Source organism: Symphodus melops (assembly GCF_947650265.1).
Source record: "Symphodus melops genome assembly, chromosome: 21".
NCBI classification, from domain to species: domain Eukaryota; kingdom Metazoa; phylum Chordata; class Actinopteri; order Labriformes; family Labridae; genus Symphodus; species Symphodus melops.
In genome coordinates this window covers 14,254,062-14,281,782 of record NC_136711.1, presented here as the reverse complement: position 1 = coordinate 14,281,782, position 27,721 = coordinate 14,254,062, and the positions used below count along the sequence as shown (strand labels likewise).

The 27,721-nt window shown below is 40.3% G+C and overlaps 4 protein-coding genes across 9 annotated transcripts; 2 read left to right on the top strand and 2 right to left on the bottom strand.

Moving 5' to 3' along the window:
* Positions 1 to 123: 123 nt before the first annotated feature.
* Positions 124 to 15,269, bottom strand: ascc1 (activating signal cointegrator 1 complex subunit 1). Of its 5 annotated transcripts, none has more exons than XR_013781686.1 (11): positions 14,818 to 15,269; positions 14,518 to 14,620; positions 14,287 to 14,384; positions 14,020 to 14,198; positions 13,785 to 13,918; positions 12,516 to 12,635; positions 12,251 to 12,375; positions 10,858 to 10,931; positions 9,208 to 9,346; positions 6,867 to 6,954; positions 124 to 522 (listed from the first exon to the last, which is right to left on the bottom strand). XR_013781686.1 is itself a non-coding variant. In XM_079372487.1 (10 exons), exons 1-9 carry the CDS (start codon positions 14,936 to 14,938, stop codon positions 9,230 to 9,232), a joined length of 1,071 nt encoding a protein of 356 aa, XP_079228613.1. In that variant the 5' UTR covers positions 14,939 to 15,268; the 3' UTR covers positions 124 to 522; positions 9,208 to 9,229. The 5 variants fall into 5 exon arrangements, 1 of the variants encoding a protein (XP_079228613.1); XR_013781687.1 differs by having other exon boundaries at positions 6,896 to 6,954; XR_013781688.1 differs by having other exon boundaries at positions 6,867 to 6,942.
* Positions 15,270 to 15,287: 18 nt separating this feature from the next.
* On the top strand, positions 15,288 to 18,748 carry anapc16 (anaphase promoting complex subunit 16). Its single transcript, XM_079372497.1, has 4 exons — positions 15,288 to 15,369; positions 15,609 to 15,762; positions 17,980 to 18,054; positions 18,165 to 18,748. The coding sequence occupies exons 2-4, from the start codon at positions 15,621 to 15,623 to the stop codon at positions 18,272 to 18,274; spliced, it is 327 nt and encodes a 108-aa protein (XP_079228623.1). The 5' UTR covers positions 15,288 to 15,369; positions 15,609 to 15,620; the 3' UTR covers positions 18,275 to 18,748.
* A 1,577-nt stretch (positions 18,749 to 20,325) lies between these two features.
* Positions 20,326 to 22,174, top strand: ddit4 (DNA-damage-inducible transcript 4). Its single transcript, XM_079333855.1, has 3 exons — positions 20,326 to 20,464; positions 20,710 to 20,942; positions 21,046 to 22,174. Exons 2-3 carry the CDS (start codon positions 20,759 to 20,761, stop codon positions 21,543 to 21,545), a joined length of 684 nt encoding a protein of 227 aa, XP_079189981.1. The 5' UTR covers positions 20,326 to 20,464; positions 20,710 to 20,758; the 3' UTR covers positions 21,546 to 22,174.
* A 596-nt stretch (positions 22,175 to 22,770) lies between these two features.
* On the bottom strand, positions 22,771 to 27,601 carry dnajb12b (DnaJ heat shock protein family (Hsp40) member B12b). Of its 2 annotated transcripts, none has more exons than XM_079333851.1 (9): positions 27,253 to 27,601; positions 26,072 to 26,240; positions 25,808 to 25,953; positions 25,520 to 25,693; positions 25,327 to 25,397; positions 25,072 to 25,181; positions 24,092 to 24,264; positions 23,807 to 23,951; positions 22,771 to 23,707 (listed from the first exon to the last, which is right to left on the bottom strand). In XM_079333851.1, exons 1-8 carry the CDS (start codon positions 27,383 to 27,385, stop codon positions 23,830 to 23,832), a joined length of 1,098 nt encoding a protein of 365 aa, XP_079189977.1. In that variant the 5' UTR covers positions 27,386 to 27,601; the 3' UTR covers positions 22,771 to 23,707; positions 23,807 to 23,829. The 2 variants fall into 2 exon arrangements, with proteins under 2 accessions (XP_079189977.1, XP_079189976.1); XM_079333850.1 differs by having other exon boundaries at positions 23,811 to 23,951.
* Between the last annotated feature and the right edge of the window lie 120 nt (positions 27,602 to 27,721).

The following is a 27,721-nucleotide window of genomic DNA, read 5'->3' as shown; positions in this document are numbered from 1 at the left end:
GATAAACATTATCTATCCACTTCACCAAGCAGACCCAGTTTAAATAAAGAGGAGTCAGAGGCGGAAAGCTTCATTTAAATAACATCAGACAAGACAGTGAGAAAAAAAGATACGAACGGTCACTTATCTGTAAATATATTTGCGGTTTATTTATTTAAAGAATTTATTGATTTTACATCCTACAAACTGCTCATAATGCTCAACACGTGTTCGGTTGCTTATCTGTACATATTCTTACATGTTGCAAGTCATCTGCGTGGATCTGGAGATTTTGCTTATTCACAACAGGCCACGGTTAGCTGCTTGACACATTTAATTATTCCTGCCAGATTTGAACAGAAAATAAAAAAGAAATGCTGTGAGCATGAAGAAAAACAGAAGTAAATCAAAAGTGAGCTTTCCAACAGATTTCAACGAAAGATGCAGCAACACGTCGTCTCGAGTCCAATCGTGTTCATCATTGGATGGAAACTGGATTCGGAAGTTCCTCTTCTTTTTCCCGAAGACATGTCCAACGCTGACCTGCAACACAAAGAGGGATCAATAGTGATACTTTAAAGCCCCACGGAATCTCAATTCTTAACTAGATGGCTCTTTTTTTGAGTTATTTATGAAGAGACTGTTGTTGAGAGGAGAGAATGGGGGATGACACGCTGCAAAGGACCATGGACAAATTTGAACCATGGACACTACAAAGAGGACTGCAGCCTCTGTACATAGAAATGTACATCTGTACATTGAAATCAATATTTGATCAATTAATGAATTATAAAGTAGATCAAATATTAGAAAACAAAATAAACTGAACATGAAAATGTTTGCAGAATGCTGGTTGATACCTCCAAACTGATAGTTGGGCCAAACCCCCCCCCCCCCCAAAAAAAAAAAGAAAAGAAAAAAACTGTCTCAACCCCCAATATGATCATTTTATGATGATGAAAACAGAGTAAATTAAACCAATTTAGACATCTGAGAGGCATTAAGAGTGTGTTATGTTAAGCCTTTGTTGCTTACTAAAAGGTGCACACAAATAGATATTATAAGAAATAAACACTTAACACGAATTATAAAAAATAAACAGTTAAAACTGTCTTTTATAATGTCAGTGGTTTATCTCAGAAGGCTGCCTCACCTCACATGTGACTCTTTATTTCTACCTTCTCTGTTGTCATCAATACTCAGAGACCCATTAATCATAATTATTCTTAGTGCATTTATTATCTTTTTAGTTTACTGGACACAACCAAAATAATGAAACAAACAAATCTGTGTTGTTGTTTTTTTGTTGTTTTTTTTTACAGCAGTGCGTTGTGAAAGGGGCCACCACTATCAGAGCTGGAAAAACAAGTAGCCTGAAATCAAGTTCTTTCAAAAGTTGTGGAAAATTAACCACATCGGGACGCATTTAATAAGTCATCTCCTCCGACTTACAGCTGTAAAAAGAAGCAGCTGTAAAACGCGTGTGGCTCTAATTCAGTTGGATTCAAACTGGGTCACACAGCTATTAAAAGTGCAAAGTTACTTTCGGGTCAGTCTGACAGCAGTTTGCCTTGAAATTAGCGTAGCTGCTGGTTTGCTCTCCAGGCAGCTGCAGCAGTGGTGATTCAGAGAGGGCAGCACCTTTTTCAATTAAATGTCCACAACAGACAGAAGCGCCCTAATATTCGCGACTCCTGACATCTTCAGTCTCACGGGAAGATTTATTTTAGTCGTCTTTATCAGGCTCATACAAACTACTATAAACCGCAAATCCCCATCAGTCTCACTCGACATCCTCCCAATAAGAAGCAGCTTTGAGTGCTGCATGAAGGGATTTGACACTGAACAACTTTGGGGGGGCTGGATAAAACATTTGAATAGCAGTCAGAGGGAGGATTTGTTTAACAATTTATAGCTTCCAATGCAGAGGAAGCAAGAGCAGGAAGTCTCAGCTTCTGAATATCAACCTGAATGGAGTGCTGTGAGTGTCTCATTAGTCAATGAAGAGGGAAGCAATCGCCAATGGATTAAGTCTGATATATCATCAATCTGTCACAATTTTCTATTTAATGCAGCATTACTCTTTTTTTTTTTTATATTAACAAAGGGTTCATTGATTAGTGTAATAGGATTCACTCGCAGATGTACCATCCAGACCTGCTGTTAGCATCCTCTATTGAGCATCTTTCAGCTTGTTGTTTTGGTTTTCTAGCTCATGACTTGTTCATTGTGGTTCATTATCACAGTTCTTGTCAGAGTAATTAAAAAAAAAAAAAAAAAAAGTACATCTGGTGTGCTTTCACCAAAAAAAACAAACAACGGGGACCAAATCCACTGCAGGAACTTTCTCAGAAGAAAATATAAAACAGGCTAAATGAGCCAATATTTGTATAAAATTGTAAGAAATCGGTAAGTACTTGGTAGCTTATCAAGCGGACATCCACTAAAGAGTTGGTGGGGGAAAAAAAGAGGTGAGCTGAAAGTGCAGTGATTGGCTAACACAAAACAATGCGGTCATCAGATTTTAAGAGTCCGACTGATAAATGATTGGATTGATGCGAATGAAAATGTTCCATCTTTTAGTGAAGTAAAACATGCAATTTGAAGACATCCCCTTCTGCTTCTTCCTCGTTTTTACAGACATGTTTGATACTTCGTAGATTCATTGTTGAAAACTCCAAAGATTTGATATCTAAAGGGAGAGATTTGTTGAAGCCTATTCTGAGCTCGTCTTGTGCAGTGGGTGGGTAAACAGCAGCTCAGAATGACTACCTGCTGTTCAAACACACTCAGCTTTGTGCCTCTCTTCTTTGTGTGAATGCTTCCAGCAGTAAACAGACGTGGACAGCTGCAGGCAGCCTCCAGACTCAGCTCTTTGAAAGATAAAGAGCTGCTGCAGGGATCACCTGCCTGCTCGCTGGAGACGAGGATTAAACATTGCAAATACTCTCGCCTTGACTGTCTGTCAAGGCCGCCCGTGCCCATTAGAGACGGAGTGATCGGTGTGAGATCCAAACGGTGGTGACGCTCAATTGGGGAGTCACGTCCTACGTAAGGGAACTATCAAAGCAGGGCGCTGACACATTTCACCACAAACTGATTTCCAGTTTGAAATATGGATGGCTTATTTCACCCCACACGGAACACAGTAGGCGTATATACACCACAAACATGTAAGACGAATCGATCCCAAACAAGTCATGCTCTAAAAATGTCAGCCAGCAGAGGGGAAAAAAATGGGTGAAACCTAAAGAAAGATATTCTGACAGACTCAAAATTGTCTGTCTGGATCAGTGTTTTGTCTTTCTTTGGGAATATGATCCTAAGAAAAAAAAAAAGAAGACCACTAAACGACTTGATGGATTCACCAGATGAGATCAAACCATCCATTTTAAAGCTTCACTTCAACCTTTGCAGTTTGGTTTGACAAAGGACGACACTGTAAATGGCGGATGCCTCACGTCTGGGTTCACGTCTTGTCGCCATAAAGGTTCAGCTTCTCTGTCGAAGACTTAGCAGATCGTTCATCCCGCTTCACAGCAGCTGGACAGAAGTTTACCTTTAAAGTAGGCATTATTCTGTCTTTAACTAGCAGAACAAAGTGACAAGGAGGCACCTTCATTAAATACTTAGAGTAGACGATGTACCATATTCAAGGGTGGCCATTTTTTCCCTCAAACGCGCTCTAGATGGAAAGCTCAAATGCTGTTATTTCGTACTGCTTTGTCCCAGGTTTCCTTGAAAAGGAACGTGAATAAATTAATCAACCGATCTTTGTTATCTCAAGACATCTTCCAAAAGAGCAGGGAAAAGACCTCACTCTGTTTCATTATGAACAAAGAGCCCATATTAATCCATCACGAGCACAGCGCTCACATGTTAACATTATATCACATCCAACTGATGGCCGAATGAAAGGACAGCCAACAGTCGAAATGTGGTCATATTTCAAGTTTTAAACAAGTCATTTCATAGCTACCAATATCTATGCCTATATCTAGGACATTTTACAAGAAGAGCAGATCTGAACCATACTTAGTTATAGCTCGCAGGTTATAGCTACAATGCCAGTAATAATGGAAACACTATACGTGATATTACCAGGAACAGAAAATGATCATGTCTAATATTAACATTGAAAACTACAAAGACGAAAGAATTTGGAGGACTGATGGTGTTAATTATAGCTGTTGGTGTACGATCATGTATGTTTCATAGACAGCTAATGCTAACATAAGCTTTTGTCCAGTTGTAGCTGACAGGATTTTAAATATGTCGTATATGGCTTTATGTCTATTATTCATTGCCATTTCAGTTTATGATCAATCAAGGAACAGTGATGGGATAACCATTTGTGAGACCATTTGTAAGACCTCCAAAAGTAATGAAGACCTACATCGATTTCACCTGTGTTAGTAGTTATAGCTTTAGGATATGCAAACATGGTTAGCCCATTGGATTAGTTAGTTTTTGGGATAACAACGTGTTTACCTGCTAAATAAGCACTAGAGCCCGGTTGTACCGTCTTGTTGGATGACATGTTTGATCACTCAAAAGACCTTTGGAGCGAAATCTGGAATTCCAGCTTGTTAAGGGGAGAAACACGACAGGAGGAGCAGGAGTCCACCTACAGAAATGTCATCTCAGTGCTCCCTCGCTGTCAGTTTCATCCTTTCAGTTAATTGGATGTGATTTAAAATATTCTATGCCTTGCTCTTTTTAATTAACCTGATCTGCGGCTGCAGTTTTTGCACCTTACAGAACACACGGGTAAAAAAAAAAACTTTCTGTGACCTCCAAAAGTAATGAAGAGCTAAATCGATTTCATGTGTTAGTAGTTACTCTGAGCATGCTAATCAAACATGCCTTCTGTATGAAAAGGTCATGTCTGTCAAGCATCACCCCGCCCCCGCTCCCCAAGCAGATGCTAATTTTAGCTCCCTTGGACGGAAGCTTAATTGTACAAAAGCGATAGGAAATTAAATAGTGCTGTTCTGAATATCAAAACCCACAAATGCAAAAAAAGAAGAAGATGTAATTCTGCTTAAACCTTTTTTAAATGTTCTCATTAAAAAAATTGCTGTGAAAATTGGCATTCAATTAAATCTGCATATAAGATTTTAAGGTTAGACATTTGAACATGATACAGTAGTTAGCAAGCATGTTGTAAAATTGCATGACTTTCGGGTTGGGTGTCTTTTTTTTAAGAGTGTTAAAGTGCCATCCCATTGATTTAACGGTTCCTCTGTGTGGAAAACTAACTTTGTGTTCTGTCTAATCAGGATCAAATTGAACAGAAATGTGTCATCGTGTTATTGTTGTGTGTTGTGCTATTTCACATCACATTGCGATGGCTTGGTTTCAGTGAGTACAGCGCACCAGCCTTTGAAAACATACGATCTGCGTGACTCAACCGAGCATGTAAACAAGCGCTCGCACACAAGCCTCAAAGAAAAAGCTGTTTAACATTTTAATTAAAAACCCAGCTCCTCCGTCACTTCGGATCCACAGGCACAGAGAAGCAGATCCACAGAGGAAACACAAAACCGACACCGAGGTCTCATTAATGCCGCCTATTGAAAGGGACACATGCACACAGTCTCGATATTCTCAAGGGTCACTTTGGAAGTTCCCTCAACAGGAAGCAGAGAGCTGACTAATTAGAGTGAGAGATGTGACAGGGATACAAAAAATATGACTATCAAGCTGTGCGCAAGCAAACCCAGCCCACACACACACGGAGCAATGTGGCTGTTAAATGAGTCAATACAAGGCGTTAACAAATTAAACAAATACTGTCCAGAGTGGTTTGTGTTTTTATTTGCTGATGATGAGTTGAATGTGATGAATTACATTATAGTTTTCCTGAAATTATTGCTCGAGTCACCTGTCAACCGCATCGAGAAAAAAAAAAGGTAAAAGTACGTTTCCATAAACTAAACGTCTTTGGGGTTTTAATCACTTTTCTTCTTCTTCCCTTCTTCTTACTCTTACTGGTAAGAAATTGGACCCAGAGGGCAGAACGACCACCGAGCTGTGGGAGTGTCACCAATGTGGGACAGGGATTACTGCCCTTTGTGATGTCATAAAGGGAAAATCACCAAACGACCTGTTTGAGCACACATTTTCTGAATAGTGGAGCAGGTAAAAGACTGTCTTGGCTTCTCTCATAATTGGGGACTTTTTCCATAAACAGTCTAGGAACACATATCAGTATTAGAAAAACATGGTGGAGTATATTTTGCATAGTGACCTTTAAGTCCAAACAAATGTTTTAATGATCCATTAGTATATGTAAATATACAATTAGAGCCAAACAAGTGATTTATTTGTTTTCAAACCACCTTAAATGTTTGTGTGCTGACGCTAAATGCTGAATTTGGGACTTAAAGGTGTCCTGATTCACATTTTTGACTGAGTAATTGTTGACACGAGAACTCATGGTCGATAACGGCAGAATTAAGCAGTCTTGGTCCAATAAGTTCTTCACCTTTGCAACAAAATACACACAGAGGTGTTTAAATAAACATGTAGTCCAAAGACCTTTCCTTGAAATGTGCTTGCAAATTAAATATGTCTCCCGTGTGAGTCTGTGGATGACGTGGGTTTTTCAGTATCATCATTACTGAGGACATCTGCCTAACGCATCCTTAATCATGTCCCTGCCAGAAAAACAAGGATACACAGTCTCCATGAATTCATTAACTTGCAAATCACCTTCTCCTTCTCCACGTCTCTTGCTCTCCCTCTCTGTCTGCTCTCTATTTACAATTCCCAGAAACCCTCACTGATGAGTTACCTGCAAGTGGGTTATGCAAGAAGTGTACTCCTGACCCAGTAGCAAGCGGCACAGAGTGGCTAATAAGGTCCCAAAAAACCCCCCGTACATTTCATGTCACAATCGATGAACGGTCACCTCAGCTGGTTGGTTGACAAAATTTGCATCTCCCTGACTAATGACGTCTGTTGACATGGCTCCATGAGGACAGGAAGACAAAAAAAGGAAAAAGGAGTCACACCACTGCTGAAATGGGAGGGTGGACAGCACAGGGTGGCAGAGCTGACAAACAGAAAGCGTCCTCAGTTTGCATCATTGTAACTTTTGGCCGCTCTGAGATCACCCTCCTGCATGCCAAGCAGAGAGCACCGCCAGCTGACAAGAGCGCTGGGACAAAAAAAAAGAAGCTCTGACGGCAAGATCAAGTGACCAAGGCTCTGTGTCCGATGTCTGTGTTCACAGAGACACTCGACAGACGGGAGTGGGAGCAAGGTTGTCCTTGGTGTGGGAAGGGCACAAATGAAAAAGATTGGGAAAAAAAAAAAACCCAGGCTTGAGTGATAAATCATGTCAGTGACGCATTAACACATTCATGAGGTGGGGAGATGAAAGGACACAGGTAGAAGTGTTTTTTGACCTGCAGGAGTTATTGACTGAGACCAGATCAAAATGAAACTCAACCGGAATGTTTAAACAAATATAAAAGCTTATTTAAAAAAAAATAATAATAATAATAATAAAAAAACATTCCTGGGACTCTTCCTTCTTAAAGCTCCTGTGACAAACTTTTGGTTCCTGTTGATTTTGGCGCCCCCACATGGACAAAGCAGTACATCTTGTACTTTACTTATTAAAGTTGCGTTTTCTGACACGCAATCTCATTGGGCTTTCTTTCAACTGTCAAATACACCACTCATTGTGAATATTTGCTGTGATCAAGGTAAACAAAGGCTGTTTCTCAAGCGTGCTGTCACTTTGTCTGACACCGAGCCCTCAGCAGTGGTTTCAATGATGAAATCAAGTCCTATTAATGCATAGAAAAAGTCAATCTTACTACAAACGGTCCCATTTGCTTCTTTTTGGTCACATTGGAGCATCACATTAATGCTCTGCTTCATTAGCACTTAAAATCTCCTCACTGGGGTTTTAATATGTGCTAATCTGAAATGTTGAATTCAAAGTTCTGGGTGGAAAACTTGTTGAGAAAAGAGCTATTTCAGGTATTATGGTTGACAGGTGAGACGCCACAGGAAGGCTTAAATTATTCACAACATGCCATTAATACTGACTTCCTGTATGACTGGACTAAAGTTATAAAAATGGCTTGGTCATTTAGGGCAGGAAAGAGCAGTGCAGTGCAACTTCTTTCTTTACTTTTATATGAGTAGCACTGTGTTTGGATGTTATTTACAAGTCGTATCATCACGTTGCATTTAGTAGTTTTTGTTGTTGTTGACGAAACGTCAATTTGCATATATTTGATCGAGGCGGAGCTAACAACTTTATTGAATATTGGCTCATTTAATCTTGAACTAAACATCAAAGAATGAACTGATCATATGTTTTGCATCAAAGTCTTCATCTGCAAAGTAAAAGTATAGTCATACAGTAAATGTGGTGGAGTATGAATAGAAGAATCAAATGGAAAGACCTCAGTGAAGGAGCCTACAAATGCTCGTGGCTATTACAGGTTCCATCACTTTACAAGAGCTCGCTCATTGTGGATGTGAGGTGTTTGGTCTTTTCTTTCTCTAAAAAGGTTTTAATATCTTACGACAGGCTACTTCTCACTAAAAAAGAAGTTGTAGTGGTTTTGATTTGTGTTTAAAGCACTCTACTTGAGCGAATGTAGTTTTCTATATTTACAATAAAATGATAGTTAAACCAACAAAAACTGATTCAAACCCAGAGTCCAACTGGTATTCAATGTCATTCCTTCAACTTTCAAATCTACAATTGTATCTAAAGTGTGTGACCTTCTCCAGAAAGGAAGTAGAAAGGAGTGTTGCTTTCTTTTCAGGCATTTTCTTATTGGAGTAATACTCCCCAGACTTGCAAGAGAAAAATGAGGAGAGTCATTCTCTTTTCTTTTTTTTTTCTCTGTTCCATTAAAATATTTGGTGTCATTAACTCTGATGTTGTTTGACTCCCCGTAGAGAACAACTTCTCTTGAGACTCAAAGACACAAACAGAAACCTGCCTGACTCAAGCAAAGTAATCATGCATGCAAATTCACAGCTCCAATCATTTTTCACTGTGGTCGGTTTATTTTTCTGCCTCGCAGTTCACAGAGGATTTAAAAAAAATAAAAAAAAGACACACACATAATTGCTACAGACACTAACAAGTCATCTGAAAGACTTGAACAACCCTATGCTGCCCTCTACTGGACAAGGCAGTCAAGGCAGCTTTAATGTTCTGCTAAACTACAAACTTCAAATTCTTCTTACCTCAGTGTATGCAGAGCTGAGCTCACGAGAGGCTGATGCTCCCTGCAGAGGAGTAGTAGCCCGTACAATCAGTGGAATATCTCTGAGACAGCAGGACAGCATTCAGCTCAAAGTCTCCAAAGTGATAACCTCCAAATGTCTGTCACGAAAGAGACAACAATATAACAACACTTAATAAATAATGAAAATAGAAATTCAAATAGTACTAAACTCCCCCATTGTAATAACTTTCTTTTCATGTTAGTCAAGTCATGTTTCTAATTACAAGGCCGCCCATCCTGGAAATGATTCAGGAAAGGCCTCTCCTTCATGTTAATCTCCACGGAGGAAAGATGATTAGCTGCCGATTACAAACACTGTGTTTCCATGGTTACAGAAGACTCCTGTAATTTGCCGGGGTCAGAAAAATCAAGGATTTTTTTTTTTTTTCAAACAAAGACTTTGTCTAAGCCAGAGAGGAGGAGTTTTGAGTGTCTGCCATCAGATGTCACAGGGAAGGAAACGGCACCTGGAAGGTTTTAAAGTTTGTCTCTTAACAAGTAAAGTTTGAGTTAAGCGAGTCAATAAAATTCCTCTATGTTGGAGCTGTGCAGGTTTATTCTTGCCCTAAACTTGGGTTCAATATATAGGTGGGTTATACTCTATATAAGATATTTGCTTCATACATTGATTGCAGATTGTTTTCTATTACTTTTTACATGTTCCTTTTAACAATCCATCCATTATCGAGACAGCTTTTCCCATTGGAGGGGGATCTCAGCTGTCATTAGGTGAGAGGCGGGGTTACACGCTGGACTGTGAGTCGATCACAGAGAGACCACCAACCACCCTTACATTCACACCTATGGGCAATATAGAGTCACCTATTAGCCTAGCATGCAGGTCTTTGGACTGTGGGAGGAAGCCCTACTACAACATAATACCTACATCATATCTGAATACCTATTGGTCATATAAAGCCATCTGTTCCAGGATCCTGGTGTAATAAACCTGTTTGTGATGAGAAACTGGGCCGTGCGTAACTGGTTTCTCACTAGATCAGGAGGATGTAATTGCATATCGCAGCTGCTCTGGGAACACAATCATTTAGTCGCAGCTTGATTTCATGAAACTTGGCGGGGTCTGAGTGAGTCAGCAGCAGAAATTAACCCCGACTGTCCTCCATGCACGCTAAAGTGGAATCAGTGTGCCACCCCCCCTGCAAAAGCCCTAAAGCTCTCCATTTTAAGACCTTTTAATTAATTTGAAAGCTCTTGAATCCCACTAGGACTTGAAATTGCAGTGGGAATGTCAACCGCAGTTGAAAACCTGAACATGCAAGCGCGTTGAATATGCAGAGTCTTCGTTATTGTGTAATGTTGCTCCTAAATAAAGTGTTGATATTGCAAAGATGTATCACTACTCATAACAATCCACAAAAAGGATGTATTCAAATCCAACCAAAGATAATAAAGGAATTTTCTGCAATCAATGCATAGAACTGGATCCTACTTTTAGGTGCTTATTTCCCCTCTGGCCTACGACTATGATATATTTAACATCCTATTTCAAATTCCTCTTATGGATTCTTTATCCAGCATTGATATCGAGCCTGGATATCTGTGATTTAGGGGTATTTTTAAGGGCACGTGGGAGTCATTTTCCACTCACCTTCAGTACATTTCTGGCATCAAAAGCCTCCCTTTCACTCATGGTTTGTCTTCCTGTTCCACCTGTGTCTTCAACTGCCAATGAAAAGCAGACCAATGTCATTCAGAAGAACATGATACAGAAATGTTGTCTTCTGATCACATGAACATGCTTACTGCCGCGTCAGCTGACAAAAGTAAGGTGGCAATCAAGGTCACGCACTTTGTGAGACCGGTTTTGTGAAACACATGAAAAACACAGATTTTAATCGGATTTGTCGGCATGTTGGCAAACACTGTGAGCGGTGACACGGCCACTCCTTTGTGCGGTGTTGTTGGTCCGGCGAGTGCACATTTTGAGAACTGGGACTGGATCTGATCCACGGCCAAAATGAATGAAGCCATTGTCAGGGTACTTGGAAAACACGGTGCTGGGTGCACGTAAACAAAGACGAGGCCAAACGGAGAGAGAGCTGCCTGATGGCTGTCATCAGGAATTTGATGTTTGTCGTCACTGCAGCTCAGGACCGAGCCAAGAGATAATGAGAGGACATAGGTAAACATGTTGAGGGCTGGAGCTGCTGATGTGATCAGAGCAGGTCAATAAAGTTGTTGTTTTTTTTTATAGAAACTACAGCCTGAGAGTATTCTCTGATGTGGTCCGTGTCGTCTTGTTGAACACTTATGTTGGTATTGCCACCTAGCAGATACAGTGAAGGCAATGCGGTATTGCAAAACACTTCATTTCCGCATGTGTCTATTGATGCCGGCTCCAAAATCTAAATTAGAGCTCAAATTAAAAAGGCAATTTTTACAGCAGAAGTGTTATTCTGTAAAGCTCCTTTCTGTATAATTTGTAGAACTCGTCTATTTGGGTCCTATCAAGGCTAAGAGTTGTACATTAATTAGGGCTGTAGTTGATTTGACTGAACGGTGGGAGCTTTTGGCAGTTTGCCAAGAGGCTTTAGGTCTGCCTGAACAGAATAAGGTGGCTACCATTATTGGGGTTCAAAATGCCTCTTCAGAAAGCAATGGGAAATGTCACTGAGACTGTGCCCAAGTCTATGAATTCTACTGTAGATGCTGTGACGTAACAGTGCAAACTGTTAGTAATCCTTGTTGATGATTCTGACTAAACTAAATCAGTGCTACGTTGTTTTTTCTCTAACAGGTCATTCTGTTTTTAAAATAAAGTATCTCATTTTGACTTGGCAAAAGATATAAATTATTTCCAAGTCAACAGGGCACAGAATGATGTCACAGTATCTCATATTTTTGAGAAAGCACTCTGTTTCTCACAGCTAAAGGAGTCTTAGAAAAACTGTTCACATCGTGAAGATTAAAGTTGAAATAAAAGTGTCGTCCCTTGAGAAATAAAAACGCTGGCGGCCAAAGACGGTCCATCATGTCTTTACCTGTGGAGTCCTTCCTGAACAGAGTGTTCATCACTGTGCCGTGCAGCTTCACTCTGTCCCACTCTCTAACCATCAGTCCTGCTGAGACAAAATGCTCAACCAGCCGGTCAGCAATCACCTGCAACCTAATAAGTAGCATGATTCAGAAAAAAAAAAGAGAAAAAGTTGAACTGAGATTCAAGTAGAATAAGAAATTCTAAAAGCTGAGGTGTGATCTTTATAAATCTATTTAATTTCTCACAGGTTTTGTTATTGATCCACTTACCTGTCAGATCCATCTTTCACGTTGACTTTAGCATACAACACATCCACCATGGCTGGATCGTCATTCATGTACTCGATCCCCGTCACCGCCAACGGCAGAGGTTTCCCCTCCGTGATGTCCCTGACGACCGACAGCAAAATCAAGATAGCAGCCCCTCAATTATCACAGAAATACTAAAAAATTAAGATGTCATTTTTCTGTGACTCTATTAGTAATGTCAGACATTAGACACGACTTACTAAAAAAAACACTTATTTTTAAACACTGAGCCGATGTATTACTCTAGAAGAAGAAATCTTCACAACTGGGTCACAACACATAGGTTCATTTCATTTTAAGTAAGATGATTTATTGAAACAGCTGGAGCCTGTATTTTAAAGGGGACATATAATACCCTATTTTCATATTTTCAAATGGTCTCCTGTACTCTAAATGAAACATCTGTGCTGTGCTTTGGTCCAAATATAACATGAGTCAGGCAGCAGAGAAGGTTTGTGACCCTGTAGAAACCAGCTCTCTCAGAACGCTCCGTTTTGGTGTGTGTCTTTTTAAATGCTCAATAATCTGACCAGAATCCAACTTGTGATGTCATAAACTGAGAAAATTTGAAACGGATCATTTTCTCTGTGTGGTAAGACTTAAACTGACCCCAAACAAAGGACTGGGTGGATTTATTTCAAATTTTGTAGGTCGCTAGACACTCAGGCTACCCAAATTTAGGCGGCAGTAGCTCAGTCTGTAGGGACTTGGGTTGGGAACCGGAGGGTCGCCGGTTCAAGTCCCGGCACGGACCAAGTCCGGAAACTGGTCTGGTAGCTGGAGAGGTGCCAGTCCATTGCCTGAGCACTGCCGAGGTGCCCCTGAGCAAGGCACAGAACCCCAAAAACTGCTCTGGAGCGCCCGCTGTGGGCAGCAACCTCACTCTGAGACCTCTCCATTAATGCAGAGTGAAAACCGAATTTCCCCTCGTGGGATTAATAAAGTATATTAAAAAAAAAACAATATAAAAAAATTAAAAAAAATGTTCAAAAACCCTGAAGAAGTTGATCATTCATGATATGTCTCTTTTAAAGTAAACAGGAGTTAACATTGTGTTTGCTGGTGACTATTTTCTCCTGTGCCCTTAAACAACAGGACAATGAATACTGAATCAATTTGAAATTAATTGCTGTGCCTATTCTCATAATAATTAAGGAGTATCCAGTGCAACAATGTTTCCGTAAATGTGTGTTTGTTGTTATAAAACAATAATCTGGATTGGCTCCGTACCTGATGAAGTTTTGACACTCTTGGAGATGTTCACATGCTTTTCTCACTTCCATGTCATTTAACAAAGCCAGGGTGCCGATGGTGAGATGAAGCTTTGCAGGGTTCTGAAAGATGCTTCCATCGACCCCACGATCCTGCAAAAAGATGGAAATAGTTGAATAAAAGTCTAACCCCTAACGGCCCCTCGTCTTCAACATTCATATCATAACATTGCATTTTCCTCTCTGTACAGTACCTGTGAACATTGCTTCACAACCTCCTCTTTAAATGTCAGGAATCCTTCTTGAACTTTCGAGTCATTTAGGGGGAATGACAAGAAGTGTGTGAAAGGCTGCTTTTTCCGGAAACTCTCCACGAGGACCTCGACTCGTGTGACCGCAGACGAGACGGCGGCTTTATGGGAGCCTGTGATAACTTCCAGAAAAAATAAAAGAAGACGAGAGTAAATATTGTGATCAAGACAGTTGTCTTTAGTTTGTATGGAGACATTCTTAATCCTCACCAATCTGTCCTTCTACTCCTTGCTTTGGGATGCTGATGGACGTCTTTGTGTCAAACTCGAGACGCCTGCGTGTCTCTCCTTTTTTCCCGATGATGTATCTGTAAAAAACAAAAAAGGAAACAAATACACACATGATCCAATTTAAAAAATATATCTCAATTTAAACTAATGTGTGTTTTCATTCAAGGAGGATAAGAATATAAAAATATAAAAACACTTTATATAACTCACTTGTAAAGCACACTTGGGACATCAATGGCACAGCGGTATCCTTTATCAGTCTGTTCAATACAGTGGGTATCACAGGATTCATCCTCTGCCAGATCTTCACTCTCTAAAGATGGAAACCCCACATATACAACATCAGATCTTCACTCTGTAAACATGAAAGCCCAACATACACAACACAAGATCTCCACTAGCTAAAGATGGAAACCCCACATACACAACATCAGCTCTTCACTCTCTAAACATGGAAGCTGCACATGTGTCAGGTGTCACAAACATTTAAACCAGCGGTTCACACTTAACCTGGTGGTCCCATGTAAGAGAAATCTTCCTCTTCCTCCTCGTAGTGTTCATCCTTCGTGATGTTTCTTCGGTATATTCTTCCATCTATGTTTATAAGAGCTGGACGTAAAACCTCCATCATGTAAGGAAGCTAAAGCTAAACCGACAATTTAAATGAATGTTTGAGACGATTTTTATCTGATTAGCTACACCAAGAACTTGTTAAAATCAGCTCAAGAAGCTTTTTAAACACTTTTAGAGGGGCTAACTTTAGCTCGTTGCATTCGTCTGTTGATTTTCTTGCTTTACGGCACACAGAAGTCGCTGCTAATGTTTCAGATTTAATAGTATATTATTTAAATTTTTAAATAATATATTATTATTTAATATTAATTTTATTAGATTAAACAAACGAACACAAACTGTAAATTCATTGAAAACTGAGGCTTCTGTGTGGTTAAAGATCTGCTGTTTAACGTAAAGTCCGCATCTGTCGTAAAACTTCTGTCGAAAACATCTAAACCATAACAAACGGCAGTACCAGCAGCTAGGACAAAAAAGGAGTTTCTGACGGTAATTGTTGTATTTTATAAAAGCTTAATTATTTCGATGGTGTGTCTTGTATATTTAAATGTTCATGTTAGTACCAGAGGGATAGTTAGCTTTCTTGCTAACCACTTAGCATATTGTAGCTTGAAGCTAGGATAACAAAAATCTGCCGTTTGCTTCGGTGAGCAGTCCTCTATTCTGTATCCTCTCATATTACAGTAGCAGATTATTCTTATTATTTGTGTGTGTGTGTGTTTTTAAAGTTTCCTCCGGCGATGGCTGCGTCTTCTTCGTCCTCCTCTGCGGGAGGTGTTAGCGGCTCCTCGGTCACTGGATCCGGCTTCAGCGCCTCAGAACTCATTCCTCCCAGGAAAGTGTTGTACACATATCCTAAAGGTGCAGGAGAAATGATGGAAGGTGAGACATTTAACCCAAATGCACGTGTGTCATCAAAGTGTGTTCAGTTCATTTGCACTGGGAAAACAAAACCAGACAAACACTGGCTCTGATAGTCTCATTAAGTTGGTTCATTGAAGGATTTAATCAATTCTCAAATACAAGTTCGATTCAATTAAAACTTTATTTGTCCCCGGAGATGCAATTGAAAGACACACAGAGCAGTAAATGACCCGATAGTGCAGCTATACTAAAAGGTTAACCCAAGATAAGTGTCAACAAAAGAATAAAGTGTCAAGATGTAAAGTACAATGTTAAAATACAAAAATACAAAGTTAGATACAAAAGAAGGTTTAAGTGGAAACAGTGATCAGACTGAAGATGAAAACAGACATATGATGCAGAAGTGAACAGATATAACTAGAACTATAGTGCAGTGACTAAGAAATAAATATACATCCATAGAGCTATGTGTAAGTAGGCAGATACTCAATAATATAGTGATGCATAGAGGAGCTGAAGAGTTTTCCAGGTGTTTTAAAGAAATGAACAGATTCTTCACTGCGGTTAAGGCAGCCTCCTCTTCAGAAACAATAGTCAAGTCAGCCCTCACACTTAGGAAAGGGATTTTTGATTGTCCCATTGGTAGCTTTTTCATCACTTCAAATAAACTGTTCTTCTGGATTTGCCAGGTGACTGATGTCTGATGTTGCATCAATGTCACTTTATTAACATTGAAACAACATTCCAATCTGATGTTGTATTTTGAAAGTAAGCCTGAAATAAATTACATTTTCCATATTTCAGGTAGTTTTTTTTTTTTTTTAGTTCTACATTAGATTGTCTTGATGTTCGGTAGATAACAATAACAATTAAGATATTTAAGATAACACTCATTTTGAGATTCTATATCAGGTTGTCCGGAAACTTGACTTAATCACATTGTGAGGTGGTGAAATACCAATCTAAACAAAAATCAGATGGTGGTAACAGGTCTTTTGTTTTTAATCTCAAATTGGAAAAAAAGCTTTGAATATACCTTATGTTCCATTTTTCAAATAGCTTTTATTTTCAAACTTCATTTTTATTTCCTCCTTTTGAGGGAGGCATCCACTAAAACGCTAGACAAGCCAGTGGTGGGGTATCAATTGAAACTGTTGTTGTTGGGCACTCTTCCCGTATAGCCTCAGCTCAACTCGCACCTTAAAATAGTTTGAGAGCTGGCTTGACCTCTGTGTCTCACCTAGGTTTCATAAAGCTTTGCCTGAAATGATCTTCTGGAGCAGTGATTCCCACATTTGTGTACAAGCTGTGAACGGTGGTTAGCGAGAGCTTTACTAAAAAAAACCTTCAAATTAAATTCAGCGTCACTTCAAAGACGAATGAATTTTATACATAGAAGAGTCATTGCATGTTCCTTTTTATATGTTTCCATATTTTAGATGTGAAATATGCTGATGACAGGATGAATGTGAAGGGTTTTGACATACAGTCTGACTCAGCATAAACAAGCAACACTCATTACTATGCAGTCAGAATATGACAGACTGCAGAGGTCTTGATGAAAGCCTAAAAGGAAGTGTTTAAAAAAATTACAAAGTCCAAAGTGACTAAACAGGCCATAATAATACACCTCATGCTGGCCGTACTCACACCTAGTCTTGGCAAGACTAAGCCAATCCAAACACGCTCACTTACCCAACAAAGTTTAGTACCTAGTACAAGTAAAAGTTAAAGTAGTCGTTTTGGTACATAGTGGTGCATGGTTTGGAACATCTAATGGAGCTTTTGATCTTCTGCTTTTAGTGAATTTATCTCCAATAAAGCAGGCAGATACTTGTTTGCGTTATTCTATAGAACTTCTATACCTCAATCTTCATGGGATTTATGTGCAGGACCAAGGCCATCTTGCATTTCAACCTCGCTCTTCATCTCGTCCGTTGAAAAATGCTCAAATCGGTGTGGCTCGGTTTGATAAAGAGCTCAGAGTGCTGCAAGTTTAAAAGCAGCAAACACAGTGATGAATAGGAATGTAGTGTTACTGAAGGTCTGGCAGCTCTGAAGGCTGTTTTTTTTATGTAACACCGACAATTGCACAACATTCAACTCGAAGTCCTCTTTCAGGATTAGTTTGAATGCTCTGATATAAAATAGCCTGTTAGCCTATTGAAGAGAAAAGGCCCAGGTATATCTTTCTGATCTACCTCTTCACGTTTTTTTTTTCCTGTTTCCTTCTAGACGGCTCGGACCGATTTTTATGCGAGTCTGTATTCAGCTACCAAGTTGCCTCCACACTTAAACAAGTTAAACATGGTAAGTCAGTAACTTTTACCTTACAAGGAATATGCACATGCTGCTTTCTTTGTGTGATCGATTGAACATTGTTTAACCTCGTAGATTATCACATTTCTACCTTTTCTCAGATCAGCAAGTGTCTCGAATGGAGAAACTGGCGAGCTTGGTGGACGAGCTGGAAGCAGACGAGTGGCGGTATAAACCTATTGAACAGCTATTAGGGTTCACACCGTCTTGAATACAGATGTCAGGTGCCTTCAGTTCATAAAGAGGGCGGTGGATTATTTAAGTTTATAGATGTATTCCTTTTTGGTTTTATTCTGTTTCAGATTTGTTACATGTTTGGAATTACCGAACATGAGATGACTTTCACGATAATATGAGCATGGTTTTCTTTTTAAGCACGACTTGTTCACCACGAATAAAACAACATCAGTGATGATTGTAAAAAAAAAATCAAAGTTTTTCTGCAAGTTGTTTTTTTTTTCCAGTCAAATCTGCGCTAACACACTCAACAGTGTTAGGGGAGAAAACCTTTATGTTATGTAATAAATCCCTTGAAGTGAGGTATTGTGTTTCCTCATGGCTGCTTTGAAAATCATAAATCTGAAAAGCCCCCCTGCCTGCTCGCTCTCTCCTCTCTTCGTCCTCATCTCTGTTCGCTCCAGCACAACAAAGGGAGCTTGTAAATAAATAAAGTCATTCTTGGACATTCCTTGTCTCCGTTGTGTTTGTTTGTTTTGCAATGTCCTGACTTTCACTGACATGATTCTGTTTGCGTCATGATGGGTAACTAGATCTTAGGTTGTTTTGGTTGTGCAGTATATAATCTGTTCCTTCCGTCACATTCTGAAACTTGATAATGTGACCGCGTGTCCAGGACATTTCTCTCGTATGATGACGTTAAGGACGTGTGCAGATCTCTGATGTTTTTGCTCAGCGGCTTTTTGTTTTCAAACAAATGAGGGGTGGAACTGTACAGAATGTACTTTTCTGAGTAAAAAATGTCTTAGGACAGCCCTGGACGCTGTAAGACACGCCCCTAGTTGGAGCTTAAATGTTCCTCTTTTTTTTTTTTTTTAAGAGGTCGAAAGTTTTTACTGCACGCATTCTAGGAATCCGATGTACAAGTTGCTCGATGTTCTTGAACTTTTGCAACAGGATGGGTTTTTTTTCAATGTATTGAGGATTAAGCATTGACTCACAATCTTTGCATATGAAAAAAGAGCCCCCCCAACCCAAAACTTTGCTGTGGACTCTTCATTCATAACATCCTCCCCAGAACATACTGTGCCTGGGACACGTGTTTATGTCTTTCATTTCCTGATTTAAAGTACAGGCCGTCCCTCTCACGTGCTGTAACACAGTGTATATCTGGCTGCTTTCCAAAAACTTTTTCTATGCAAGCATTGAGTTTGTCATGCGCAGTATGACCAACAGAGGCTGCAGTTTTTGTTTGCACTGCAAGTTTTACATTTGTATTTCAATACATTTAAGATTCTCTTTCTGGACTTTCACAACTCACTGTATAACAGAGAATATATCTTTCATATTTGGTTTGTATGCCTTAAGTAGTTTTGGAAGTACTATAACACAATTATGAATAACATCAATTTTTAATCGATAAAACATGCTTAATTTATATATATATATATATATATATATATATATATATATATATATATATATATATATATCGTCTGCTTCTTTGCTTGTGCATCTACATTGTTGTGCATTTTATTGACATTTGAGGTGGAAACTTTGCATCATGAAACATTTATGTAATTGTGTCCTGCATCCAGAGTTCTGTCTGACTTCTGATGGTGATGTTGAGCATGAGCTGCTGTTTACATCTCTGTGTGCCTGATCAAAAATTCTGATGTAATGCTTGGGCAAAACAGGTGACGTAATTGTGCACTGCAACACTGTACCAGCAGAGCTAAGAGCCTGCATGGACTGTAACCGCTGCACCTTTGTATGCTGGCAATACACTATGCATGCTTATACAGTTAAGACATGTATGTATGGCCATGAAAAATATAAAACAAAGAAATACAGCAGGGTCCTTGCATGCCCAGGTAAGACCCCGTACATTTCCACAACACAGGAGTCTGCTATTCATCACATCAACCCCCCTTGTTCTCCCCCTGTGTTTGTCTTCTCCGCTGGCATGTTACCAGGCAAGATACAGCACAGATGGCGTGCCCCTCTTTTTGATTGGCCAGCAGGAGAGGGCTGGGCGTGGCTTCAAAGCCCCATATATAAACATTGTTGTCGGAGAAACCGCAGAGCCGAGCAGCTGGTGAGAGACAGAGGGAGCGTAAGGGACAGAAGTTTCTAGACAGTTGTTTTTCAAGACAATGAGCAGGCAAAAAACTATATGAATCACTCGACAGCGGACTCAAACGACGCCGTTTACAAATACGTGGTAAGGACTGTTTTGCTATTATATTTCTGCCTAGTTTTGTTACTAATTTGAACAGATTCAGAGCTGCAAGCTGCATCGAAACAAAGATGTTCTTGCTCATGACTTATCCTCTTCATACTTCACGGATTAAGCCACACTTAAAATGCAAATAACTTAATAATTGGGTTTATTATTTTACTACCACCTACCTATTTATATTTCGTGCTTGAAATCTTACCTGTTGTTTTTCCTCTTCTCATAAATAGCAGACCACAGAAGAAGCTGTTCCTATTGAATACTGCAAAGAAGACAACCATGCCTGCTCTGTCTGCACCCACTGATATCGGCAGCTCACCACCTTCCCCGGTGGACAGCAGTCCACGGAGGCTGTCCTGGGGCAAACTGGTGCAAAGACTGGCTGATTTCAGCACATCGAGCAATAGCAGCAGTATAGAGTCTGGTTCCAACAATGGCAGCAGGAGTGATCTCTCAGACTCAGGTAAGCAGTGATACTAGCATATATAAATATCTTGTTTAGAGGTGATTCATATTTTCCACATTTTGCATTGCTCTATATCTTACCCATTGTGTCTTTTCAACAGGCTCAGATGTCTCAAGTGACCTCTCCCCCTGTAATGATGACCTGTTTTATGATCCGATGGAGGAAACCATCCTGAAGGAAGTAGTGGACCTTATTGCACGAAGCTTGAGAGAAGCCAAAGACTCCGACTGCGCCTTACGATGCACAAAACTGCTCATTCCCGAGACACTTCTGGAGCACATCGGACAGGAGCTCCTTCACCTGGCAGCTAGTGAGCCCTGTGGTTTAAGAGGGGCTCTCATCGACCTGTGTGTTGAGCAGGGGGCCTCGTGCGAGAGCATGGGGCAGCTATCTGTAGACCCTTACCTTGTCCCTACCTTTCAGCTGACTCTGGTGCTGAGGCTGGAGTCTGGGGGACTGTGGCCAAAAATCCAAGGACTTTTCTCTGCAAAGTCTCCTACCAGTCCAGTAGTGAGACAAGCAATCAAACTTAGCACTGGTTTCCGTGTGATTAAGAAGAAACTGTATTGTTCTGAAGAACTGCTCATTGAAGAATGTTAAGTAGTGTAGAGGACTTTTAAGGTTCATTATCTACACCTTTAAAATGAGCTCACAGAAGAGCCTTACTACTGTAATGTCATGTGTATGATGCCTTCTAAAGTATAAGAATGGACTCTGTCATGGTACATCCTATTGTTCCTATTGTAAGGGAGATGAAAGTTCATGGTACCTGGAGCAGGTGTTGCTTTAACATCCACTGCGCACTGATGACAGAGATTTCAAAAGTCTTAACATCCTGATATATCTGCTCACAAGGCATTTTGCAAGCATTAAAGTGCGTACCTCAGTTTCTATTGAAACAATATAAACGGCAGCTAGCGATATGATTCTATTCATGAAAGACCATTGTGTTTCTTTTAAGTGTTCATTAATTGTAACGTTCACCAATTAATGATATGTACACCAAGCGTACCATTAGTAAGGACCTTAGTGACTGCTTTAATGTCAGAGCAAAGGCCTACCACTGCTTGCCTTGTGCAGTTTATGTGCAAGCTGCAGCCATTTCAGGCTTACCCTTGTATCTGTGTGGACCTGTTTGCATTCAACATTATTTATTTGACATTCAAATACTCGTACCATTGCACTGTTTTGTACTTCCATATGATGCAAATAAATTATTTTTTTCTACATTTCAGTTTTCGGTTGACTTATTTTATGAACCCTTGCAGGTCTGTTCTGTTCATTCTTAGTTTTATATCCAGGTTTGGGTAATAATTTAGGCAAATAAATACATCTTTGAAAAGGAGAAGTGTTCTTTTCGGTTAAATATTAAACCACGTGTCAAGCTGCAGCCGTAGGCTTAGTGAACTTTTAACTGTGTGTTGGAACAGTTTTGTGGAAGTGTCAATCGTTTGTTTCTCTTTAGATCATCTGACAAAGAGGAACCAGCTGTTTTCAGCTATTTCATGCACAACAAGTTTAAAAACTGCAGAAAAAAATGCTACAGACAAAAATAGAAAGCAGAGCCACAAATCTGCAAAAAAAAAAACCCAGCCCAGAATGTTTGCGGTGAAAGATTGTGACACTACAGTTCTCAAGAGGCACATGTTGCACGTCCCCTAAAACGTGAACGTGCAGAGGGCCATGTTTCCAGTTTCCAGTTTCCAGTCCTCGGTATGAGCCAGCTGGGAGACTCTGTGCGTGCTGAATGTGCTGAATGTGCTGACTAAGCCTTTGTCTCTGCATTCTGTGCCTGCATCTGCTCGGAGCAATGAGTCACGTCCAACATGTTTAAGCATCCATATTTTATTTTCATCTGGGAGTAAAAACAGGGTGGAAAAAGAGAGCGAGGTTGTTGTTTTTTTTTCATCTTAGACCTGTAATACATTTGTTAAATTAATACTATTTGAAATGAATAGCATTCTATAAACATAAACAGTGTGACAAAAAACAACTTATTCCATCAGGCATTCATCAGAGACGTTTAGCTGCAAAACCGAAACACCCCACTTTGTGGTTTTCTATGTGTTTTCTCCTTCAAGCTTCTATTGCAAAATGTCATAATATACACTATGCAGTCTTACCCTTAATACAGTTACAAGAGGCAAAGTGTAAAGGGACATTTTCTACATACTGTCTCTCACGCACACACAGCAGCAGAAGACAAGGTGTTCAAGTGTCTGACAAACCTAGAGTCGAGTGTATATTCATCAGAGGGTTCACATTATTCCTGCATAGTTTCAAAATGTGCATTTTAAGCAAAAACAGAAAATCTCACCCAAAACTTGTCACCCCTGCTGATCTGACTGCATAAAAAGAAAGAGGAAGCATTCACTGTGGTATCTAATCAGCTGCTACATATAGAACATCCGTACGACTATATCTACGTTCTGGTTTCTTACTGCATTTGCACAAGAATTGTGAAGAGGCCTCGGCCTGCTTCATCATGGCTCTCAGTTAGAAATGGGGCCTGGATGTTTTCCATACCCTTTCAAGCTATTTTTTTTGTGTGGCTTTTTGTTCTCTTTTTAAGCACTTTTAAATGTTGTATTTCCATTTCACAGACTTCGTTACCACAGGAATTGATTCAACCAGTCCTTGTGGTCAATTTGATGCAGATTGGTGCTGGCTTGTTCATGTTGCTTGTTGGTTCATCTTAATTTTCCAGATATTAAAGCTCATCTATTTACAGCCGATTATCTTTTGTGTGGATACTGGAAAACCTGGAAAATAAAAGAAGAAACCATGAGAAATCTAGACGAAACACGATGGTAATCACAACAAAATGTGTTGAGAAATGTGAAAAGAAGTCTCTTGAGAACATGCTTTTCGTTGTGAGGAAGTCTCATCCATGTAATGAAGCTGTGATCTCGGACAGTTTGGCACAGCTCGGGGTGCGAGCCCTCTGAGCTCTTTGATACAGATCAGTGTCTCCAAAATAGCGAGCTCTATAAAGCATGCCTTCTTCTGCAGAAGAAAAAAAAAAACAAGTCATGAAACATGTGTTAGTCATTCATCCATTCATCCAACACATAATGGTAGAGACAACTTTCAGTGCTTGCAGTAAACTCCATAAACAAGCACATTTATTTGCCTGGCACGCTTACTTTGTTGTTTCTCCTTCCAACAATTGTTGCGCAGATTAGAAATATAATCATCCTCCACCGTCCGCTCCAAAGTCTTCAGATTCCCTCCAGTCAACTCTTTGGAGACCTGCTCCCCGACATAATACGGCACCTTCAGGTTCTCAGTTAGCCTCTTCTGCGTGTAACCTGCTGACCTGTGTGAAGATAAGACAAAGTGTAAGACAGATATCAGATGACCAAAATGCAGTGCAAGGATAACGGCTCTGTCTCCGTTAGCACGACACATTGCTGATGGTGGCTCAAAGATGGGCTACAAAGGACATCTGAAACACACATAGGCAGGCAAAATGAGCGGACGTGGAGCTAGCCATCATTGCAACAATTGATGATGGTGTGTTAACACAAACTAAGGCTGTAATATATGTTCTCTCCAGAATAATAGGAATATGCTATAGGGCACATTATTTGGGTGGCACTAGCTAAGTCTGTGAGGACTTGGGTTGGGAACTGGAGGTTCAAGCCGATTCAAGTCCTGATACAGACCAACACATAGAAGTTGGCCCAGTAGCTGGAGAGCAGTGCCGAGATGCCCTTGAGCAAGGCAACCCCATCACCACCACCACCACCACCAACACCACCTCAGGGGGGCGCTTCCGGTGGGCTGCCACCGCACTCTGCTTTAATGCATGTCCACAGGTCATGCGTGTGCAAGTGTGTGTTTAAGGCTTGTGTGTGTGTGAAGCATGTCTCAAAAATAAATCAGAATTTTCCTCTTGGGGATTAATAAAGTATGCAATTAAAAAAAATAAATTAAATTAAAAAAACTGCTAAGACTGTAAAAGCTGAATACTTGTGGAGCTGGTTAACCTACAAAAACAGACGTAAATTCTGCAGATTTCCTGTGAAGATAATCATCTAAGTCTACTTAAATGTAGCAGGGCAGTTTTGTTTTGTAATCTGAAATCAGGAAGGAAGGCAGCCAGGACAGGAACCAAACTTACGGTCTGAAGCTGAGGCTATAGGGGGGGCTGTTGACCATGATCTGACTGAGAGCCGACACAATGACCAGGATGAGGATGGGCATGACCTGCACGAAGAGAGCGAGGCCTCCCTGCAAAGTGAAAACACGTGATTACTGCTGAAGGTACCCCAAAAGATATATTTAAAGATGACTCAACATCGCCCCCTGCTGTGCAAAAGTCACGTTGCAATATTTGCACATCTGCAGTCTGCAGGAGCTTGAACAATAAACTTACATCTCGCTGCCGCTCTCTCCTCTCTCGCCTTGGGTAACGCATGCGGCCATTTGGATACATATTAGCATTACCTAGATTGAGATAGCAAATGAAGCACTTAAGAGACAGAGCATACAGAACGCTACAATGAAGACAACACATCTCACAAGCTTGACACGAAGCAAAAAAAAACCCCAAAACACTTGACTCTTACTTGTCGGGTATCCTCCTCCAAAGAACATATTGAAGAGGTCTTCAGGTGAAATATCTGACTCAAAGTTTTCATTGTCATGGCCATGTCCTGAAGGATTCTTCCTCTCTTCGCTGCACTGATCGTACTGTGTTCTTTTGTTAGCATTACTCAGAACAGCATATGCATTCCCAATAGCTGTCAGAAATGGGAAATAAATGTGTTTGAGTATCATAAGGAAGGATTTAAAGAAAAACTTTGGCCAAAGCCTTCAATATGGCAGATTGTTGACATAATGTTCATGCTGGTCACCTTTAAATGCCTCGGTAGCACCTGGAGCATGATTCTTATCTGGATGGAACTTCAAAGCAAGTTTTCTGTAAGATCTTTTGAGTTCATCCTCAGAGGCGTCTGCCTGGACCCCGAGAATTTCATAGAAGTCTTTGCATTGTTTTATTCTGTGTAGATTGCAAATAATTCCCGGTACAAGTTGTGATAAAACAGTTCAAAAATATGTCATACATGTACAAAATTCCTTAAAGAAAAACAGGTTTACGTCATTTTTTTTAACCGTACCTCCTAACAGCATCTAGCTGATCTGCCGTGTAGGGTTTCGATGTGTCCGAGGGCTTTTCTTCTGGTCTGGTATTCTCGCTGGTGTTCTGCCGTTGCCGCGGCCCGTTGAAGTCTGGGTGACCACCTTGTCTAGGTTTGAATCCATTCTTTGCTATTAGCTCCAGAAGTGCTGGAAAAGGATAACAAGACAGTGTTGTAGGAATTAGCTTGGCAGATCCCTCAGTTGGCTCCATGTGCAATGAGCGTCACAATGTTACTGTGAAATATTATACATACACAAGAACTAGGGATGTCCCAATACAACTTTTTACTTCTGATACGATCCCAATATTGCAGCCTTGAGTATTGGCCGATACTGATATTGATCTGATACGATATCAGCACGAATCATACATCATTTTATTATTAATTTTGTAGTGTGGAATGTGAGAAAAGGCTTGATCAAGTAGGTATAAGAAAAACCTGCTTATTATTAACCAATTGGAGATATTTTAACCTTCAACATAATATCTACAGTATTCTACAAGTGAATAAAATAAATGTACATAGGGTCTGTTAAATGGTCTCTGCTTATTGGAGCACTTATATCTGAGATTTTAGATGCAGCCCGATAAAATCCAATATTCGTTTTCTGGCTGATATGGGGACATCCCTAACAAGGACCCTTACACCATATGACAGAGGAAAGTTGTGAGCCTGACGTGATGAACCTCCATAATGTATGCAGATAAAGGCACTGCCATCCGGGCCTCATGCAGGTGTGTTGTGCCTTCACTAATGAATGTTGTAATATTGAACCATTTACAAAGTGAACAGCACTTTTTTAAGATTCTGCTCATGTAGGGGTCTATGTCCATCCACTCCTGCCCTATTATTGAATGACTTTCTATGTTTACCTATCAGACGGAAAATCATCTGATAACATCTGTTTCATATGGAGCAGGTTTAAATATTATTCTGTGAACCTTAACTACAGCTGGGATGCTTCAGTTTGTCTTGCAATGTAAAAAAAAAAATATGACAAACTGGCATAAGGCTAGCTCATATGCTATCTCAGGCCTTGTGCTGGATGCGCTGCAGAGCTCAGTCGGGATGCAGGTGATGCTGACGGCCGGTGATGATGCTGCGTGCCTCCCCGTGGCGAAGCGCCCGATTCTTCGGCTCGGCCCATCTTTACTTACCCTTCGCTTTCTCTGTCGGAAAGAGTCTCTGTGCCTTCTCCAGGAACCTCTGCGCTTTGTCCGGATGGCCGCTGGTAAACGCTGCGGTTGCGATGTCAATGCAGCGCTCCGCTTCATCCCTGTTTACTTCCATTGCAGCGGGACAGCGGGCGAACTGGACCACAAGTAAATAAAGTCACTGGCTGATGACGTCATGCGGTTGCTGCAAAAAAAAATTAACAAGTCTCACTTAACACATATTTGACGATGTGTTAGTGTTTTACTGCTGGTGTCTGTATGCCAGATTCTTAGTACAGGGAGTATATACATGAGTACAGTATTGGAGTAGTGTGCTGCTTCATTTCATTCACTAGATGGAGACAAATCGCCTGTTAGTCAACCTCCATGACTATGGGCCCTGAAATACATCTCTGACTATGTCTTCACTTCAGTGACTTCATGTGTACGTTTTAGTGCAAAATGTGTGTAA

Coding starts and splice junctions, on each gene's coding strand:
- ascc1 (XM_079372487.1), bottom strand. CDS start 14,938: ATGATGGAGGTTTTACGTCCAGCTCTTATAAACATAGATGGAAGAATA. Junction 14,199..14,286: donor AGGAGTAGAAGGACAGATTG/GTGAGGATTAAG, acceptor TTTTTCTGGAAG/TTATCACAGGCTCCCATAAA. Junction 9,347..10,857: donor ATGCCAGAAATGTACTGAAG/GTGAGTGGAAAA, acceptor CTTTCGTGACAG/ACATTTGGAGGTTATCACTT.
- anapc16 (XM_079372497.1), top strand. CDS start 15,621: ATGGCTGCGTCTTCTTCGTCCTCCTCTGCGGGAGGTGTTAGCGGCTCC. Junction 15,763..17,979: donor TGCAGGAGAAATGATGGAAG/GTGAGACATTTA, acceptor GTTTCCTTCTAG/ACGGCTCGGACCGATTTTTA. Junction 18,055..18,164: donor ACTTAAACAAGTTAAACATG/GTAAGTCAGTAA, acceptor ACCTTTTCTCAG/ATCAGCAAGTGTCTCGAATG.
- ddit4 (XM_079333855.1), top strand. CDS start 20,759: ATGCCTGCTCTGTCTGCACCCACTGATATCGGCAGCTCACCACCTTCC. Junction 20,943..21,045: donor GAGTGATCTCTCAGACTCAG/GTAAGCAGTGAT, acceptor TCTTTTCAACAG/GCTCAGATGTCTCAAGTGAC.
- dnajb12b (XM_079333851.1), bottom strand. CDS start 27,385: ATGGAAGTAAACAGGGATGAAGCGGAGCGCTGCATTGACATCGCAACC. Junction 25,694..25,807: donor TGCTACCGAGGCATTTAAAG/GTGACCAGCATG, acceptor CATTTCTGACAG/CTATTGGGAATGCATATGCT. Junction 24,265..25,071: donor TATAGCCTCAGCTTCAGACC/GTAAGTTTGGTT, acceptor ATCTTCACACAG/GTCAGCAGGTTACACGCAGA.